Source organism: Chiloscyllium punctatum, chromosome 49 (genome assembly GCF_047496795.1).
Source record: "Chiloscyllium punctatum isolate Juve2018m chromosome 49, sChiPun1.3, whole genome shotgun sequence".
NCBI classification, from domain to species: domain Eukaryota; kingdom Metazoa; phylum Chordata; class Chondrichthyes; order Orectolobiformes; family Hemiscylliidae; genus Chiloscyllium; species Chiloscyllium punctatum.
In genome coordinates this window covers 23,351,648-23,369,262 of record NC_092787.1, presented here as the reverse complement: position 1 = coordinate 23,369,262, position 17,615 = coordinate 23,351,648, and the positions used below count along the sequence as shown (strand labels likewise).

The window sequence follows — 17,615 nt, the reverse complement described above, 5'->3', positions numbered from 1 at the left end:
TAGTGTAAGTTCAAAATTTTTCTGATCATTTAATTCTGACACATGCAGTGATGGCAGCATCCTGATGTGCATTATTTGTTCATGGAATGGGAGCATCGCCAGTATTTTTCATCATCCCTTATTTCCCTTGAAAACTTGACTGCTAAGAACACAGATATGAATACTGGGTGGGGACAAGATGAGGTTGAGTTGCAAGGCCCACTGTGGCATCACAAATTGTACTGGCTTGCACTGTCCTCTGACAAGACAGAGACTTTGGGAGGAGTACAAAAGTTGGAATTTTGTTTTTGAAGGGTTACAATTTCTGCTTAAATATTGATGCTCCCATTTATATTTCTCAAAAGGAGATTATTTGGTCCATCAAATTTGTAATGGCTCCTTTTGTTGAATTATTTCCCTGCATCCAAATATATTTGGAATCATTTTCTTTTCAAGAATTTCGCAATAACCTTTACCATTCACTGGTTCCATCACCCCTTCAAATCGGAAATAACTTGCTTATTTTCTTAAAAATTAAACCATCTCACCCCCACCAGAACCCCCTTTTTTCAGAGTGGCTGCACTATTTCCAATATCGTCATGCTCTCTAAATATTACCATGTATTTTTAATTATGACCAAGCCTTTTAGATTTCAATATATCTTTTTATATATTAAAATGTCCCTTTACATGTAGCTAAGCCCTTTAAATGTGTTATGTTCCTCTAATCGCAATCTTGCCCTCTATAATGTGTATTTACCCCTTTAGATATGACTGTCTCTGAACGAGATATTTCTGCTTATAAATAGGGCAGCGTCTCTTCGAAATGTAGATTCATTTAGATATAGTTGCGTCACTTTACATGTTAAGAAATCCCTTTTAATGTGCCCACATCCCTTTGAAATGTAATCTTGTCCATTTAAATCTCTTTATTTGCAGAAGTAGTCCGTTAAAAATGTCCATGTCCCTTCAAAATGCAGATTTCCCCCTTTGGATATGATGATGTTTCGTTGTGTGTCGGAATATCTGTTTAAATTGAGCCGTGAGCTTTCCCAGTGTAGACAGGGCTCCTCGAAACGTGGCAGTGTCCCCCCTGCAGCTGTAGAGTGAGACCCAGGAGAGTTTGTTTTTTTTGTGAATGAGCAGTTGTAGCGCGAGGAGGCTGTTGCTTGGTGACGGTGAGGCGCCCCCGGCCCGCCCTGTTCCCCGAGCTGACGTCACGCGGGGGCGAGGGCGGTTGGGGAGGAGAAAGTCGCTCGAGCGAGGAAGCGGCGGCCGTTAGGAAAATGGCGCCGCGCGGCCGGGGCAGATACCCGTCGCTGGTCATCGCCGCCGCCTTCCTGGCGCAATTGTGCCACGGCCACACCGCCCGGCTGTACAGCAGCCAGGACTCGGTGACCATCCTGGAGGCGGATGGGGTTAAGGGCCTACTTGGGAACTCGTCGGCCGCCTGGGTGGTGGAGTTCTACTCGTCGTGGTGCGGCCACTGTGTCAACTATGCGCCCACCTGGAAGGCACTGGCCCGGGACGTGAAAGGTGAGGCAGGTTGGGGGGACGGAGGGGAAGGAGCCTGTCCTGTCATAGTGACATTGTACACTGACTTTCCATCTGCTTTTACTGGTGCTTGTGCTTTTTACCCTCACTTTTTTTTTAATCTTTGTACTTTTTACTCTCACTTTTTTTTAATCCTTGTGCTGTTTATCCTTGCTGTTACTTGTGCAATTGCTTAGGCTAGTGTGTAAATACTTAGTGAAGGAGATTATGTACCAGCATGTATATGTTCCCTCAGTCATTGAAGGGGCAGGACCTGTTGAGGATGGTTGGTAAAGCATGTGATGTACTAAGCCTTGTTAACATGAGTATAGTGTATTATTTGTCAAAGTATATTTTTTATTATTTAGAGTCATAGAGATGTACAGCATGGAAACAGACCCTTTGGTCCAACCTGTCCATGCTGACCAGATATCCTAAATTAATCTAGTCCCATTTGCCACTTGGCCCATATCCCTTTAAACCCTTTCTATTTATATACCCATCCACATGCCTTTTAAATGCTGAAATTGTACTAGCCTCCACCACGTCCTCTGGCAGCTCATTCCACACACGCACCACTCTCTGCATGGAAAAGTTACCCCTTGGGTCTCTTTTATATCATTCTGCTGTCACCCTAAACTTATGCCCTCTAGTTCTGGACTCCCCCACCCCAGGGAAAAGATCTTGTCTATTTGTCCTATCCAAGCCCTTCATGATTTTATAAATCTCTGTAAGGTCACTCCTCAGCCTCTGATGCTCCAGGGAAAATTATTAGTATTTCATTTGAGCAATGGTGTTAGGTGCTCAATTCAATGCAAGATTGACTAAAAGTGATCAGAAACTGTGTAAGCTCCAGTTTAAACTATATGACGTTGTATAACTTACCCATGGGTGCTAAAGTGTATGTGAATTGCTATGCAAATAACTAAAGAATTGGAGATGCAGGAAATCAGAAGTTGCTGTACATAATGCAGCTGTTCAGGCATCACGTGTGGAGAGAAAGCAGATTTAATAGTTCTTCAGTTCTGAAGAAAGCTCACTGGATCTGAAACGTTACCTCTGCTTTACCTCTGCAGATATTGCCGGACCTGAGTTTTTCAAGCAATTTTTGATTTGTTTATGGATTGTTGTGCTTGTGCATTGAGTACCATCTGGCTAAACAAGTTTGTTAGTGCAAAGTTTTCCAATGTTTGCTGTGTGTGCTGTCAAGTTAACATAAAAGAATCACGCCACTGCCAAGAATCTTGTTTACCTTAGACTAGTGTTTTATTGCTCAGTCTTATCATTTTTCAATCATATATTGCTGTTTGGTCAGTACGTGCAAAGATTTACAAAACAATCAGTTATCCGAACAAAATATTTCCTGCCCGTCTAGTTCAGATAATCAAAGTTGTTCTGTATTCCCCTTCACCATTACAGGTATTTTGCAACTAAACTTTACCATGCTTTTGAAAACAATAGTTTAACAAATAGAAAAGGAAGCAGTGGCATTAAAATTATGATTTAAGTCTACTTCATCTAAAATGCCTGCTTGATCTAAAAGATTTGAAAATGTGCTCATGCTCTTTAGGGAAGGAAGCTGCTATCCTTACCTGGTCTGGGTTACACGGGACTCCAGACTCTGAGCAATATGATTGACTCTTAACTATTTGGTGGGTAATAAACGCTGGCCTCGTAACTTCCTCATGCTGTGAATAAATTTTTAAAAATCATTAGAATCCTTGGTGCAGAAGGGGCCACTCAGCCCATCAAATCTGCACTGACTGTTCAAAGAGCACCCCACCTTGACCCATCAAACCCCACCCCATCACTGGCTAGCTTGCCTAACCTGCACATCCCAGGACACTATGGGGCAATTTTTAACATGACAGATCTACCTAACCTGCACATGTTTGGACTGTGGGAGGAATCCCATACAGACAGTTGCCCAAGGCTGGAAACAGACTAGGATCCCTGTTGCTGTGAGGTAGCAGTGCTAGCCACTGAGCCACCATGCAGAGGTGGATGTAATTGTGATCAGTTCCAACCAGAGATTTATAATGACTGCAGTCCCTTCAGTGACACTGAATCAAGCTGTTCTCAAAGGCTATCTGCATTCGCACCTGCCAGCTTTTCCACTCCCTCAGCCCTTGGAGGAAACTGTGGACTTGTAATCTAGAAGCCAAGCCTAATGCTATGGGTTTTGGATCCCATCTGACTCTGGCAGCAGATGGAGTTTAATTTGAATTGGAATAAGACTGGTCTCACTTACGGTGACAATTAATTCATCATTTGCCATAAAAATCCACCTATTTTAAATTCACTCATGGGATGTGGATGTTGTTGGCTGGCCCAGCATTTATTGCTCATTCCTAGTTGCACTTGAGAGCCATGGTGGTGTGCTTCCTCCTTAAACTGCTGGTAGGTCCACAATACTGTTTGGGAGGAATGCCAGGATTTTGGCCGAATGAAACTGATTTGTTTCTAAGTCAGGATGGTAAGTGTCTTGGGATGGGAACATGCAGATGGTGATGTCACTGTGTAGCTGCTGCCCTTTTCCTTCAAGGTGGAAATGCTTGTGGATTTGGAAGGGGCTGTCTAAGGAGCCTGAGTGAATCTTTTGATAACTGTTTTAGTGTTGTTGCAGTTGTCCTCATCCAGGCAGATGTGAAATATTCCATTACTTTGCTGACTTGTGCTTTGTAGATGACGGTAAAAACAATGACTACAGATGCTGGAAACCAGATTCTGGATTAGAGTGGTGTCGGAAAAGCACAGTAGTTCAGGCACCATCCGAGGAGCAGGAAAATCGATGTTTCGGGCAAAAGTCCTTCATCAGGAATAGAGGCTTTTAGATGATGGCTTTGGGGAGTCAGGAGCTGTGTTACTTGCTGAATGTTCCTGCTGTATTCTGAGTTGTTTATGTAGCCACTTCATTAATATGACTAGTCCAGTTGAGTTTCTGGTTAGTGGTAACCTTGGGGATATTGATGGTTGAGATTTAGTGATAGTAATACTGTTGAATGTCAAAGTGGTGGTTATGATGTTTTGGCGATGGTCTTTACCTGGCATTTGTGGGGCATGAATGTTACTTGTCACTTTTCACCCCAAGCTGCATGCTGTGATATCCTGCAGGGAATGAAATCTAACCTTGTTTGGCTTGCAGGTGACTCCAAGTGTTGATTCTTAACTGCCTTCTGAAACATTCTAGCAAGCCTCTTATTATAAAGATGAAGATGGTTAGAGACAGGCATGAAATGTTGGCTTTTGCCAACAATGTTGATATGCCCATGGAAAAATATTTTTCAAACCCTTCAATTCAGCCCCATGTCAGTCTTTTTGATAGTTGGAGACCGAACCCTGAGGGGGAGAGAAACAGTTTGGCAAACAAAGGAATGCATGATGATATTCATGGGAAAAATAAATATTTCAATCAACCTGTTCAGAGATTAATTGGGACCGTAATAAGTAGAGTTATAACCGCCCCCTTATAATGCTATGTCATGGATTGTATAATTCCTAAAGTGCAGATAGAGGCTATTGGGCTCGTCAAATGTGTACTGACACTCCGAAGAGCATCACTCCCACCCTGTCCTCGTAATACTCGATTTCCCATGGCTACTCCACCTAGACTGCAGATCTGTGAACACTACAGGGCAATTTAGCATGGACAGTCCACCTAACATATACATCTTGGGACAATGAGAAGAAACTGGAGCACCTGGCAGAAATCTAGGCATACGTGGGGTGAACGTGCAGACAGTCATTTTGATGAAATTGGACTCCGGTCCCTAGTGCTGTGGTGCAATCATTGTGCCTTCCTTCCAACAAAATTTGTTCCAAAGCCTTACTCTTAAGAAAGGAATGCACATATGTGATGTCATTGCTTCATTTTAGTTATTCCTTTTATGGTTCCGTCCAGGTTGCGAGATTGGAAATTTTCTTTTGCACCATGGCAGGTAGACTTAGTTGTGTAGCTTCATAGCCTAAACAAGAGCAACGGCAGAAGGTCAAGTCCTTTTGGCTTCTGGATTTGATTGTGATTTGCTGTATGTCAGTAATAACAAGAATTTTATACAGTTTGCAAAATGTCTTGCATGAGATGTTTTGTAGTCCGTGCAATTGCAAAAGGGTAAGCAAAACCTGACTTCAGGGTGAACTAAGTTGTGGAACGTGTTTCATTGACAATCTCAAACAGAAAGTGAACTTGATCTTGACTGATGCACAAAGTCCGTGTCTTGCAGTTAAACCCTATCCATATGTCATTTGGGAAACTTCCATTTTTGACTTTTGCTGATGTGTCCTCTTTGTCCCTGACTATTGGTGGTTGGTTGTGAACTTGCAGGGCATAAGGGTGCTAATCAGAGAAATTGAAATAAAATGTTCTGTGAATTTGTTTGATAATTAATTTGGAAATTCTCAAGCACAATGGTAGTTCTTTGACAATTGGATATTGGCTGGCCAAAAAGTGATATGCAAGCTGTTACTTGGCATCTCTTCAGTGTGAAAACAGGCCATTCAGTCCATCGAGTCCACGCTGACCATCTGAAGTGCAGCCCACCCAGACCCACCTAATGCTGAAAGTTGCTTCCTGAATTCACTCCTAAATGACCTTGCTTAGATCTGCAAATCATTACTTTCTTTCTCTGGATGTTCCACCTGAAGAAATGGCTTCTAAGATGATGAATCCTGTGAAAACAAACATGAGAACATCTCTTAAACTAAGATTGTTTTCTCATATGGTTATGTGACTTGTGTAAATAGGACTGCCATCACTTTGTGTTACTGTTGTGTGCAGTGTATGATTTATACATGCTGTAGTATCATTTAGTTTTGGGCTTGGATTTTTGAATTTGAGCGATATGTGTTACTGTACATGGACAGTTTAACAATTCACCGCTTGTGTTCTGGTGATTTATTTTGAAACAGTGAAATTTTGTGGAGAGTAATTGATTTCTGATAACATTGGGATGATTTTAGAACTGAACAAAGTCTTTTTTTTAAAAAAAGTGTGCACTTCATTTTCAGTTTAGAAAGTCAGGGTTGTTTGTTTTTTAACTTTTGGTTTAGGGGAAATAACCATAGCTTGGAAAAAATATTTATAATCAGTTTGGCAACTCTGTCATGTTGTGTGCTGAAGTTAACTATAATGCAGTTGCTCTAGAGAGGGGATAATTGAGAATTGTTAAAAATATGTTGCCTCAGTAAGACGTCCAGGAAAATTTGAAGACCAAGTGTTGTAAGTCTTGAAGGGGTTATTTGAAGCTGAGAGTATTTCAGCTCAGTTGTACCAAGACTTCAGGAAGAGGCTTGTGCTCTCAAGAGTGGCTATTTAAACACAGTTAAAATAATCCCTATGGATGTGACAGAGAAAAGAAGTCTATCTTGCCTATGTACTATGAATGGGTGCTTTTGTCGAAATAGGGTTTTTTTACCATATGATTTGAAATTTAAATGTAAATAGTTTTTATTATATTTCATAATTTCTTGTGCATAATAAACTTCAGTGTTATTGTCAATTGCAAATCTGCCTCATTAAACGCAGTACACAATTTTGTTAAAGGTCAGGCCAGATTTCAGTCACAGGTCTGAGTTGTCCAGTATTAACATGAGCTGAGGTCATGACTTTTAAAAGCTTCATAATTTTCTTTTGCCCATTGCTGTACGACTATGTCAAATCTGCCAAAAGGGATCAGAGAACTGTTGGTGAGAGAAACTGCTTTGCAATTAGTGACAGATACTATGAAAGAAAGATCAACCCATTGCTCCTTTACAGTAAATTAATATTGTCGTTACAATTACTTTTCCGTCTCAAGGATAAATTTGTGGGCTGTGTAAAAACCCCTAGGGTTGATCTGGTAGTCTAATTCTGGTTGCTTCATTTGTCAATGAAAATTTAAATTTGTTGAAATACAAATGAAAGAGCACCTTCTTTGACTTTTTCTTCTTGCCAAGTTCTGGGACTGCATTACATAGTTTCTTGCTAAGTGTTTTTTCCTGGCAGTGCCATCATCAAGGAGTTTGTGTTTGAAGCATGTTGACTACAGTAATTGATTATTGGTTACTTGTTTTGAAATAAGGTAAATCTGCAAGCAGGGCAGGCAGTTCAGTTTCATCCAAATTAAGAACAGTCTGAATCTAACTTCTGATCTTGGCCATAATTGCAACTTGATCAATCTTAACCACCTCTGCACCCACTGTATCTCAATGTTGATTTGATTTGTGATAAATGACACTATTTCTGATTCCCTCAAGTCTTAATGCAATCTAACCAATCAAAATTGGCATGGACTGTATTTGATTCCTGATGAAGGGTTTTTGCCCAATACGTCAATTTTCCTGCTCCAGGAATGCTGCCTGACCTGCTTTGCTTTTCCAGCACCATGCTAATGGACTGTTTCATAGCACTCTGAGTGCAGATCTAAAAGCACTGAAGATGGTCAGTGTAGTACATAACAAAACAGCTGTTTGTTTGATTGGCACTATCAACCGCTGGCAGTTCATGGTTGGCATGTGTTCAGTTTACAAAACACACTGGATGCTTTAATACAGCCTCTAAAGGTCTGACCTAGACTGGACTTCGTGAAGTGTGGTCAGAAACCCTGGTATGGTCTTGAGCTCCAAGGCAGCTATGGCCACTGTGGAGCTGTCACTGAGTTGCGAACAGCTGTACTGCTGGTCTGATGTGCTCCAATTTATCCGCACTCCTCATCACCCCTGCTCTCCTCCCCATCATGTGCAGGACTTACTGAGGGACATATCTTGCAGTGGGAAGAAATCTGGGATGGGCTGGCTCAGAAGGACAATGACAGCAGGTGCATGGATACATCACTTTCAAGTGCCCCTGAAAGTCGCATGCCACCTTGAACTCTGAACTCTCAAGGCTGAGACTGAATCCTGGGACTCTATATCCTACAGTACTATAAATGTTGCGAAACTCTGTGGGGTTTCAACAGTTTAAGAAGATGGCTGACCACCTTTCTGGGAAATGACAAATTCACAAACTATGTTGGCTTTGCCTAAAATGAATATATTTTTAAATTAACTTGGTTACAAACAGAGGGTTTGGAGTTGAAATATTTCATTATTCATTAGATAACACCACTTTAACCCCAATTATGACAGATGAAATACACTTTTATGATATTTAATCTTCATGGAACCCCTAAAACTAATTACAAGTCCCAGTTTGGATGTTTGATCATTTGAATTCCATACCACCACTACTTGTCTTTTTGTAATCTTCTTCCCCCACCCCCCACCTCCCAAATCTCCAATGAAGGTTGCGAAACACATTGAAAAACATAGAACTATGCAGTCTCAGTGGCATCCAGAGTCCATTTCCTGACACACTGTTAATGCAAATTTCTCGGTAGCAAGAACCTTTTTATAAGTGTGGTGAGACCAAGAAATGTATTTGAAGCCATTGTGTCCTGTAACCAAACAACCAGGCTTTGTACCCAAAAGCCAATGATCTAATGTCAACTACAACTTCAAAGGAGTGGACTTCATTGTCACATTCCAACATTCTCTATCGTGGTCTCATTCGTGTAGTGTTGTAATTGGGTTGAAATTGCCCCTTCTGTCTGGGGCTCTTGCAGATCAAGAATTTTTTTCTAACAATAAACAAAAAGAACTACAGATGCTGGAAATCTGAGACGGCAGGTCTGGCAGCATGTGTGTAGAGAAAGTAGAGGCAATGTTTCTGGTCCAGTGACCCTTCTTCTGAAACATTACCTCTCCTTTCTCTCCACAGACACTGCCAGATCTGCTAAGAAAATGTTTTATCTTGGAGTTTTCTGTCTGTAGTCTTTGATTTGCTAGGATTTTCCCATTCCCTAACAAAAAGGCAATTTGCACATAAATTGAGTTTGTTTTACATTTCATAACCACTGTGGACAAATAGTGTGCTTACACCACATACTGTTGGATTCAAAATGAGTTTTGTCTTGTTAATTGTCCTTTAAATATTAACAGCTATTCTGTTAAAATCACTGAAAGGAAGTAGAACATTGGATGCTGGAGATCTGAAGCAAAAATGAAATTGCTGGAGAAACTCAACAAGTCTGGCTATCTGTGGAAAGAAAGCTAACATTTTGGGTCAAGTGACCCTTCAGAACTGTCTCTTTCTGAAGAAAGATGCACTGGACTTGAAATATTCTCTGAACAGATGCTGTTACCAATTGGACATCAGTTTGATAACTGAGCATATGTTGTGTGAGCACGTGAAAAGGTTACTGGCATTTGAATGTTCAAAAACCCTGCCAGTGTCAAATGAAAATGAAAAAAATTGAACATGCCTAAAAGTGTCCCATGGAGATGCGTTTCTGATGTTCTGCCTAAAACATTACTTTTTTGGGACTAAAACTGTGTTTTCCTCAAACTGCTTTGAATTCAACATTTTAAAATTCACTTGTGGGGCATATGCACTACTGGCGGACCAGCATTTATTGCCTGTCCCTAGTTGCCTTGGAGAAGGTGGTGGTGAGCTGCTTTCTTGAACTGCTGTAGTCCTTGTGCTCTAGGTAGACCCACAATGCCCTTTAGGGTTGGAACTCCATGTTATTGATCTAGTGACAGTGAAGGAATGGCAATATATTTCCAAGTCAGGATGACTAGGAGCTTGCAGGTGGTGCTGTTCCCATGTATCTACTGCTCTTGTACTTGGAGGTGAAAGTGGGTTTGGAAAGTGCTGGCTCAAGATCCTTGGTGAATTTCAGTGCATATAAAAAATGGTGCACACTGCTGCTAACAAGGGTCAGTGGTGGAGGGAATGGATGCTTATGCATGTAGTGCCAATTAAGTGGGCTGCCTTGTCCTGAATGGTGTCCAGTATTCCTAGCCTTTGACCTACTGTTGTAGCTGTTGCATTTGTATGGTGAGTCCAGTTGAGTTTCTGGTCAAAGTTAACCCTCCAGGATGTTGATATTGGGGTAATTAGTGATGAGAAAGCCATTGAATGACAAGTACAGTTATACTTTCTGTATAATTGAAATGATTATTTTGAGTTGGAGTTTAGAGTGAGAGGTGATCTTCTAGAAATATCATGTTTGAGGATTTGACCGGATGGATTCTGAAAAGATGTTTCCATTTGAGAGAAATTAATACTAGGCAATACAATTGAAGAAGGAAACCTCTCCTGTTTGACAGATGAGCATGTTTTTCATGGGTATATTAGTCTGTGAAATTCTCTACCCAGAAAATGACAAGCGTGAGGTCATTAAATTTATTCAAGCCTGAGTTGGATACACCTTTTTGATGGACAAGGAATTTCAGACTAAGGGGACCAGTCAAGCAAGTGGAGTTGACACCACAGCCAGAGTACCCATGTTTTAGAATGGAACAGAGTAGAATCCCTACAGTGTGGAAGCAGGCTCTTTGGCCCAACAAGTCCACACCAACTCTCCGAAGAGTAACCCGCCTAGACCAATTCCCCAACCCTTTTATCTTATATTTACCCCTGAACAATGCACATAACCTACACATCCCTGAAAACTATGGGCAATTTACCATGGCCAATCCACCTAACCTGCACATTTTTCGACTATGGGAGGAAACCGGAGTACGTGCAGAATGTGCAAACTCCACACAGCTACCTGAGGCTAGAGTTATTAAATGAAGCAGCAGACTCTAAAGGACTAAATCGTTTATCCTGCTCCTAAGTTGTGTTCATAGATTTGATAAAAGTGCATACCTTAAAAATATGAAAAGCAAATATTGAGTAGTGTAAGTTGCTCTGGTTTTTGAGACAAAATTTATCAAGGTGCGTAAGGCGAGATGGGAGTATGGCGTAGAGGTAGAAGGTCAGCCATGAATATGTTGAGTGGCGATGCATTCAATAGGCAAATGTCCCATTCCTATTTCCTGTATCTATTAAATGCTTTCCTATCAGGTTTACTCAGATTAATGACACACCAATGGCCACTCCCATCTCTGGACTAATAGCAGAAGCAGTCATGCTGAGACTTGAAAACACAGTCGTTCCTCTGATCCGACCAAAACAATTGATACTTGGGTGACACATTTGTTGCCGTCAAACACGCCTCCTTATCAACAGTATACTCACTAGGATCAAGTTTACCATGGAGGAAGAGAACAACCACCTTCCATTCGTAGATGTCATGGTAGAACAGATGACCATATGGGAAACCCACCCACACGGACCAGATCCTCAATTACAACAGCAACCACCCCAACATTCACAAATGGAGCTGTGTCAAGACACGAGTCAGAAGAACCATGACACACTGCAATCCACGAGAACTGTGCAAAGAAGAGGAACTCTAACACACAGTCTTTGTTAACAGCAGTTGGCTCATCAGCTTTGTTCACCGTTGCCTGTCCAACAGACAACGCCAAGAAGACACTGTATCTTCCAATATACTGGCCACCCTACCTTATGTGAAGAACATATCAGAATTAACTCAGGCAGTTACAACCACTAGGTATTATGGTGGTACATCAGCCTACAGCCACACTATGCCAGCTACTTAGCAGAACTAGCTAAGTAGGTTCCATTCTTGCAACATATAGGACCAATTTGGTATATAAAATCTCTTGCAAGAACTGCAGCAAGCATTAAGTTGGGCAAACAGGTCGAAAACTAGCCATCTGATTTCAAGAACACCAACTGGCAACTAAACGACATGATCCACTCTCCTTCATCTCCATACATACAGACCATGAAGGCTATCAATTTGACCATTCCAGGACAGGCTAACCAGAGATGCACAAGAAAGTTCGTTGGAATCCTGGTTTTCAACCAAAAACACCATCCGTAAACACACACCCAGCGTACAAACTATTGCAGAGGGGACCTGACAGTGACACTCACCTGAACAGATCGGACCAAAGAAAAAGAGAGACCCTCTAAAGTGGCCAAGAGCACTGGGAAATCAGAAGATTAAGAAGGCTACAAAAACAAACAGAGGATAACAAAGAGAGAAGTAAGGAAGGAGAGGATCAAATATGAAGGTAGGCTAGCCAGTAATATTAGAAATGATAGTAAATGTTTCTTTCAATACATAAGAAACAAACGACCGGCAAAAGTAGACATTGGGCCACTTCAAACTGATGCTGGAAGCCTCGTGATGGGGGATAAAGAAATAGCAGGAGAACTTAATAAGTACTTTGCATCAGGCTTCACAGTGGAAGACATGAGTAATATCCCAACAATTAAAGGGAGTCAGGGGGCTGAGTTAAGTATGGTTGCCATTACAAAAGAGAGAGTGCTAGAAAAGCTAAAAGGTCTTAAAATTGACAAATCTCCTGGCCCCGATGGGCTACATCCTAGAGTTCTGAGGGAGGTGGCTGAGGAAATAGCGGAGGCGTTGGTTGAGATCTTTCAAAAATCACTGGAGTCAGGGAAAGTCCCGGATGATTGGAAGATCACTGTTGTAACCCCATTGTTCAAGAAAAGATCAAGACAAAAGATGAAAAATTGTAGGCCAATTAGCCTAACCTCAGTTGTTGGTAAAATTCTAGAATCCATCGTTAAGGATGAGGTTTCTAAATTCTTGAGGAGCAGGGTCGGATTAGAACAAGTCAACATGGATTTAGTAGGGGGAGGTCATGCCTGACAAACCTGTTAGGATTCTTTGAAGAGGTGACAAGTAGGTTAGACCAGGGAAACCCAGTGGATATGGTCTAACTAGACTTCCAAAAGGCCTTTGATAAGGTGCCACACGGGAGGCTGCTGAGTAAAGTGAGGGCCCATGGTGTTCGAGGTGAGCTACTGGTATGGATTGAGGATTGGCTGTCTGACAGAAGGCAGAGAGTTGCAATAAGTTCTTTTTCGGAATGGCAGCCGGTGACAAGTGGTGTCCCACGGGGTTCAGTGTTGGGGCCGCAGCTGTTCACGCTATATATTAATGATCTGGATGAAGAGACTAGGGGCATTCTGGCGAAGTTTGCCGATGATATGAAGTTAGATGGACAGACAGGTAGTACTGAGGAAGTGGGGAGGCTGCAGAAGGATCTAGACAGTTTGGGAGAGTAGTCCAGGAAATGGCTGATGAAGTTCAATGTGAGCAAATGTGAGGTCTTGCACTTTGGAAAAAAGAATACAAGCATGGACTTCTTTCTAAACGGTGAGAAAATTCAGAAAGCCAAAGTATAAAGGGATCTGGGAGTGCTAGTCGAGGATTCTCGAAAGGTAAACATGCAGGTTGAATCCGTGATTCAGAAAGCGAATGCAATGTTGTCATTTATCTCGAGGGTTGGAATATAAAAGCAGCGATGTGCTACTGAGACTTTATAAAGCTCTGGTTAGGCCCCATTTGGAGTACTGTGTCCAGTTTTGGTCCCCCACACCTCAGGAAGGACATACTGGCACTGGACCGTGTCCAGAGAAGATTCACACAGATGATCCCTGGAATGGTAGGTCTAACATACGAGGAACGGCTGAAGATCCTGGGATTGCATTAATTGGCGTTTAGAAGATTAAGGGGAGATCTGATAGAAACTTACAAGATAATACATGGCTTGGAAAGGGTGGACGCTAGGAAATTGTTTCCGTTAGGCGAGGAGACTAGGACCTGTGGACACAGCCTTAGGATTAGAGGGGGTAAATTCAGAATAGAAATGTGGAGACATTTCTTCAGCCAGAGAGTGGTGGGCCTGTGGAATTCATTGCCGCAGAGTGCAGTGGAGGCTGGGACGCTAAATGGCTTCAAGGCAGAGATTGATAAATTATTGATGTCGCAAGGAATTAAGGGCTATGGGGCGAATGCGGGTAAGTGGAATTGAAATGCCCATCAGCCATGATTAAATGGCGGAGTGGACTCGATGGGCCGAATGGCCTTACTTCCACTCCTATGTCTTATGGTCTTATGAAATTTAATGTAAATCTCGCCATTACTCACTTGGGGGATGAAACCTTTTTAATGCCGTCTTGACCATTGTAGTTTAATTACAATATATCTTCAGAAAATTCTAGTAATTTACTACTTTACCTGTATATTCATACTATGTAGTTGGTGTATTCTGTGTCACTTTTGTTTGCTCCCTTATCTAATCTTCCCCACCTCTGCCTAAAACTACTTTGTCTGCGGCTAAGAGTGGCTAGAATTTAAAAATCTCGTTGCCCATCGAAATGGGGATTTATTATGGCCACAGCTCACATTGTTGGGTGATGCCCTATTTCTATTAGCATAACAGTTCCCCCTATTCATTACGCTTGTGGGAACAGACAGGTGGAAGCAGGCGAGTGCTGGGAAGCCAGTTGCCCTGAAACCAAGCTTTTCATTCCACTGTGTTAATGCAGAAACTGTTGCCTTTGTGTTCAGTCTGAATTGATGTCCATCTGCTGCTGAAGACTTGTAATTGGGGCTTGTGCCTGTTTTGAGTTACTGGACTGCAATGCAAAGGGCAAATATGTTTGCCTCTGTTGAATGCTTCGAATTGATGAAAGCCTTAACAAGAAGCTACCTCATTTTGTGCAGTATTAAGGTTCCACTCTTCAATCTCAAACTTGTACATTTTTCTGGCAGCATGCGTCTATCTTGGCATAGGGTCATTAGCATGCATGTCTTTATGGAGTCAGGTTTTAAGATGTGAACTGACATCTGGAAGAATCTTAGATTCATTTTACATGTGGATTTATTTTTCTCCTATCTACTTAATCTCTGTTTCCAAATTAGGTCAAATTGTATAGATTCGTTGAAGATCTATTGAGCGAGTGGATTAGTGACCTTGAGGTAAAAATAACCACAGCAATTGGAAAAAGCTGATTTCAAAACAAACATGAGGTAAATGTGCTGCCTGAATGTTAAAGCTGAATGTTATCAGCTTTTTGGCTGATAAACACATAGCCCATACTATGGACATGAGAACAATTCAGAAGTTGGTAACCTTGAAGTTGGCAGAATGCGCATTGCCCAAGGGCATTCGTCGAATAAGTTTCAGAACAAGACTGCACTGTATCACTTAGCAGTGTAGAATAAGCTGAATTTTCTTTGGCAGTGTAATCTACAATTGCAGTGAAAATTTCCAGGCTGCTTTGTCTCCCATTTCTTTGCAAGACAATAAAAGTAACAGTTGTGAAATGCATGTGTCTTGCTTTTCTATTTTTTTTCAATTTCCTGGTCTGTGTTGTTCTTCTATGATGTATTTGTTCTCATAGAGGGCATTGATTTCAATCTGACCTTATTCCATAAACATGCATTAGGAAAGATGTCAGTTGGTGTCAACAGGTGGTAATTCCCATGTTATCATTGCAGACTAGGTCTTCTGTGCAGACATTGCAAGGAGGCTATAACTATTTTCTGAAGTTTGGAGATTTATTGTTAAGCTTTTGTAATTGTAGTCTTGGCACCTTTTACAGATATTGAGCATCTTGGTCTTGCAGACCCAATGGCAAAAGTATTCTCACTACCTACTGTAGTTAAAATATAAACTAGCTGACCCCATTTGCTTGAAATAGCAAGATCCATTTAATTGTGGGTCTCATGGGTAGTTAGCTGATTCACTGTCTTTATTTGAATAGTTCTTTTTATTTTCTCGGTTTTTCATTTTGCCACTACCCAAGAGCAACAGGCTGGTCTTGTGAAACTGCTGCTGCTTTAAGTATTGTAGTGCAGAAGAACCTTCTCTTAATTGTGTATGATTGCTGTCAGTCTTCTCCTGCAAGTGTTGATGACTGGGGGATATGTGAACTAATTAGTTAGATTCAATCTGCTCTTTACTGGAAAAGTTTCTCCAAGGGGCAACTGTGTGGTGATTAAGGTTTATTGCTGCTTGTTTTTACCAATTGCTTTATCAAGCTAGAATCAGAGAAACTGGGACCTGAGCAACTTCAAGAATAAGTTGTTTTCAATGCCAGCTGCCAAACCTCACAGACGCAGACAGCACCTTCTCACATGGCCTTTAAATCTGAAGGTAAATTAATCAGTTTGGTTATAGCTGGACACAAGATGAGTAGAGTACTGGACTCGTTGTACTCCGATCAAAGAGAATAACTTAAAGTGCACAATATAAATAAAGGGGCCTGTGGGAAAAGCAAGTTTGGGGCAAACCACAAAAAATATCAGTAAAAGTTGAAACAAAAATAGAAGTTAGCCTACCACAAACAATAGGACAGTCTAAGTAAATCTTTAAATCATTTATTTTAATGAAATAATACAGTACAGTTAACACTACAACACTAAAATCACTGACTATGGCACTGTACCTTTTCATGAAATTCATCAGAGAGCGCGCAAGCCGATTGAGCACGTGATGTTGTCGTGGAAGTCCAGTCCTCAAGTTTCTCACCCGGTTTGAAATAAAGTTCCTTCTAAATATAGATACAATTCCCAGTTTCAAGGTGTGCATTCCTGTTTTAACTGAACACAGTTTGTATTGTGCAGACAGAGGATGCTGTTTCAGCTAGTGCCGGGGATGGAATCATGTAACAGTGAAAAGCAAAAAAAAAACTCCACAATTTACAAATCTCATTACAACCAAATCGCGTTTAATAAATGTCTGTTATCGGGAGCTACCTGTAAGAGCAGGTCACTATTTGAGAACGTTCGTCATTCAATGCGATCTTGGCTGATTTAATAATTCTTAATTTAACTTTTTGGCCCTTGCCCCATAATCCCTGATTCCTTTGATTAATAATCTATCTCAGCATTGAGTACACTTCATGACAGCCTCAACAGCTCTCTGTGGTAAAGCATTCCACTGATTCATTATCTTCTGAGAGAAGAAATTCTTCCTCATCTATGTCTTAAATGTGCAATCCCTTATTGTGAGGGGATGTCCTATGGTCCTAGATTGTTCTCCACTGTGAAACAACCTTTTGCATCTACCCTTAATTTCCACAAAATACTCTGTGTATCAATAGGGTTCCCTGTCATTCTAATATGTTCCAATGGGTACAGGCCCAATCTACTCAACCTCTCAGAAGACAGTGCTTCCATACCAGATGTCAACCTCCAGAGTTTTGTCTGGACTGCCACCTATGACTATGTATCTTTACTTGAGTAAGGAGGCTAGAACTGTTGATAGTATTCCAGCTGTGGTCTGACCAGTGCCTTGTGCAGTTTTGGTAAAACCTCCCTATTATAATATTCCATTCCCTTTGAGACGAAGTCTAACATTCCATTTGCCTTCCCTGTTACCCATTGAACTCAGCTTTTTGT

The 17,615-nt window shown here is 41.3% G+C and overlaps 1 protein-coding gene across 2 annotated transcripts in view; it reads left to right on the top strand.

Annotated features, from left to right (window-relative positions):
- Positions 1-1,135: 1,135 nt before the first annotated feature.
- Positions 1,136-17,615, top strand: part of qsox2 (quiescin Q6 sulfhydryl oxidase 2) — an 81,254-nt gene continuing 64,774 nt past the window's right edge. Inside the window, exon 1 of one of the 2 annotated variants that reach the window (XM_072565845.1) lies at positions 1,136-1,515. In XM_072565845.1, the coding sequence (XP_072421946.1) occupies positions 1,266-1,515 (250 nt within the window). In that variant the 5' untranslated portion in view covers positions 1,136-1,265. The remainder of the gene's footprint in view (positions 1,516-17,615) is intronic. The other variant, XM_072565844.1, reaches the window with a different exon arrangement.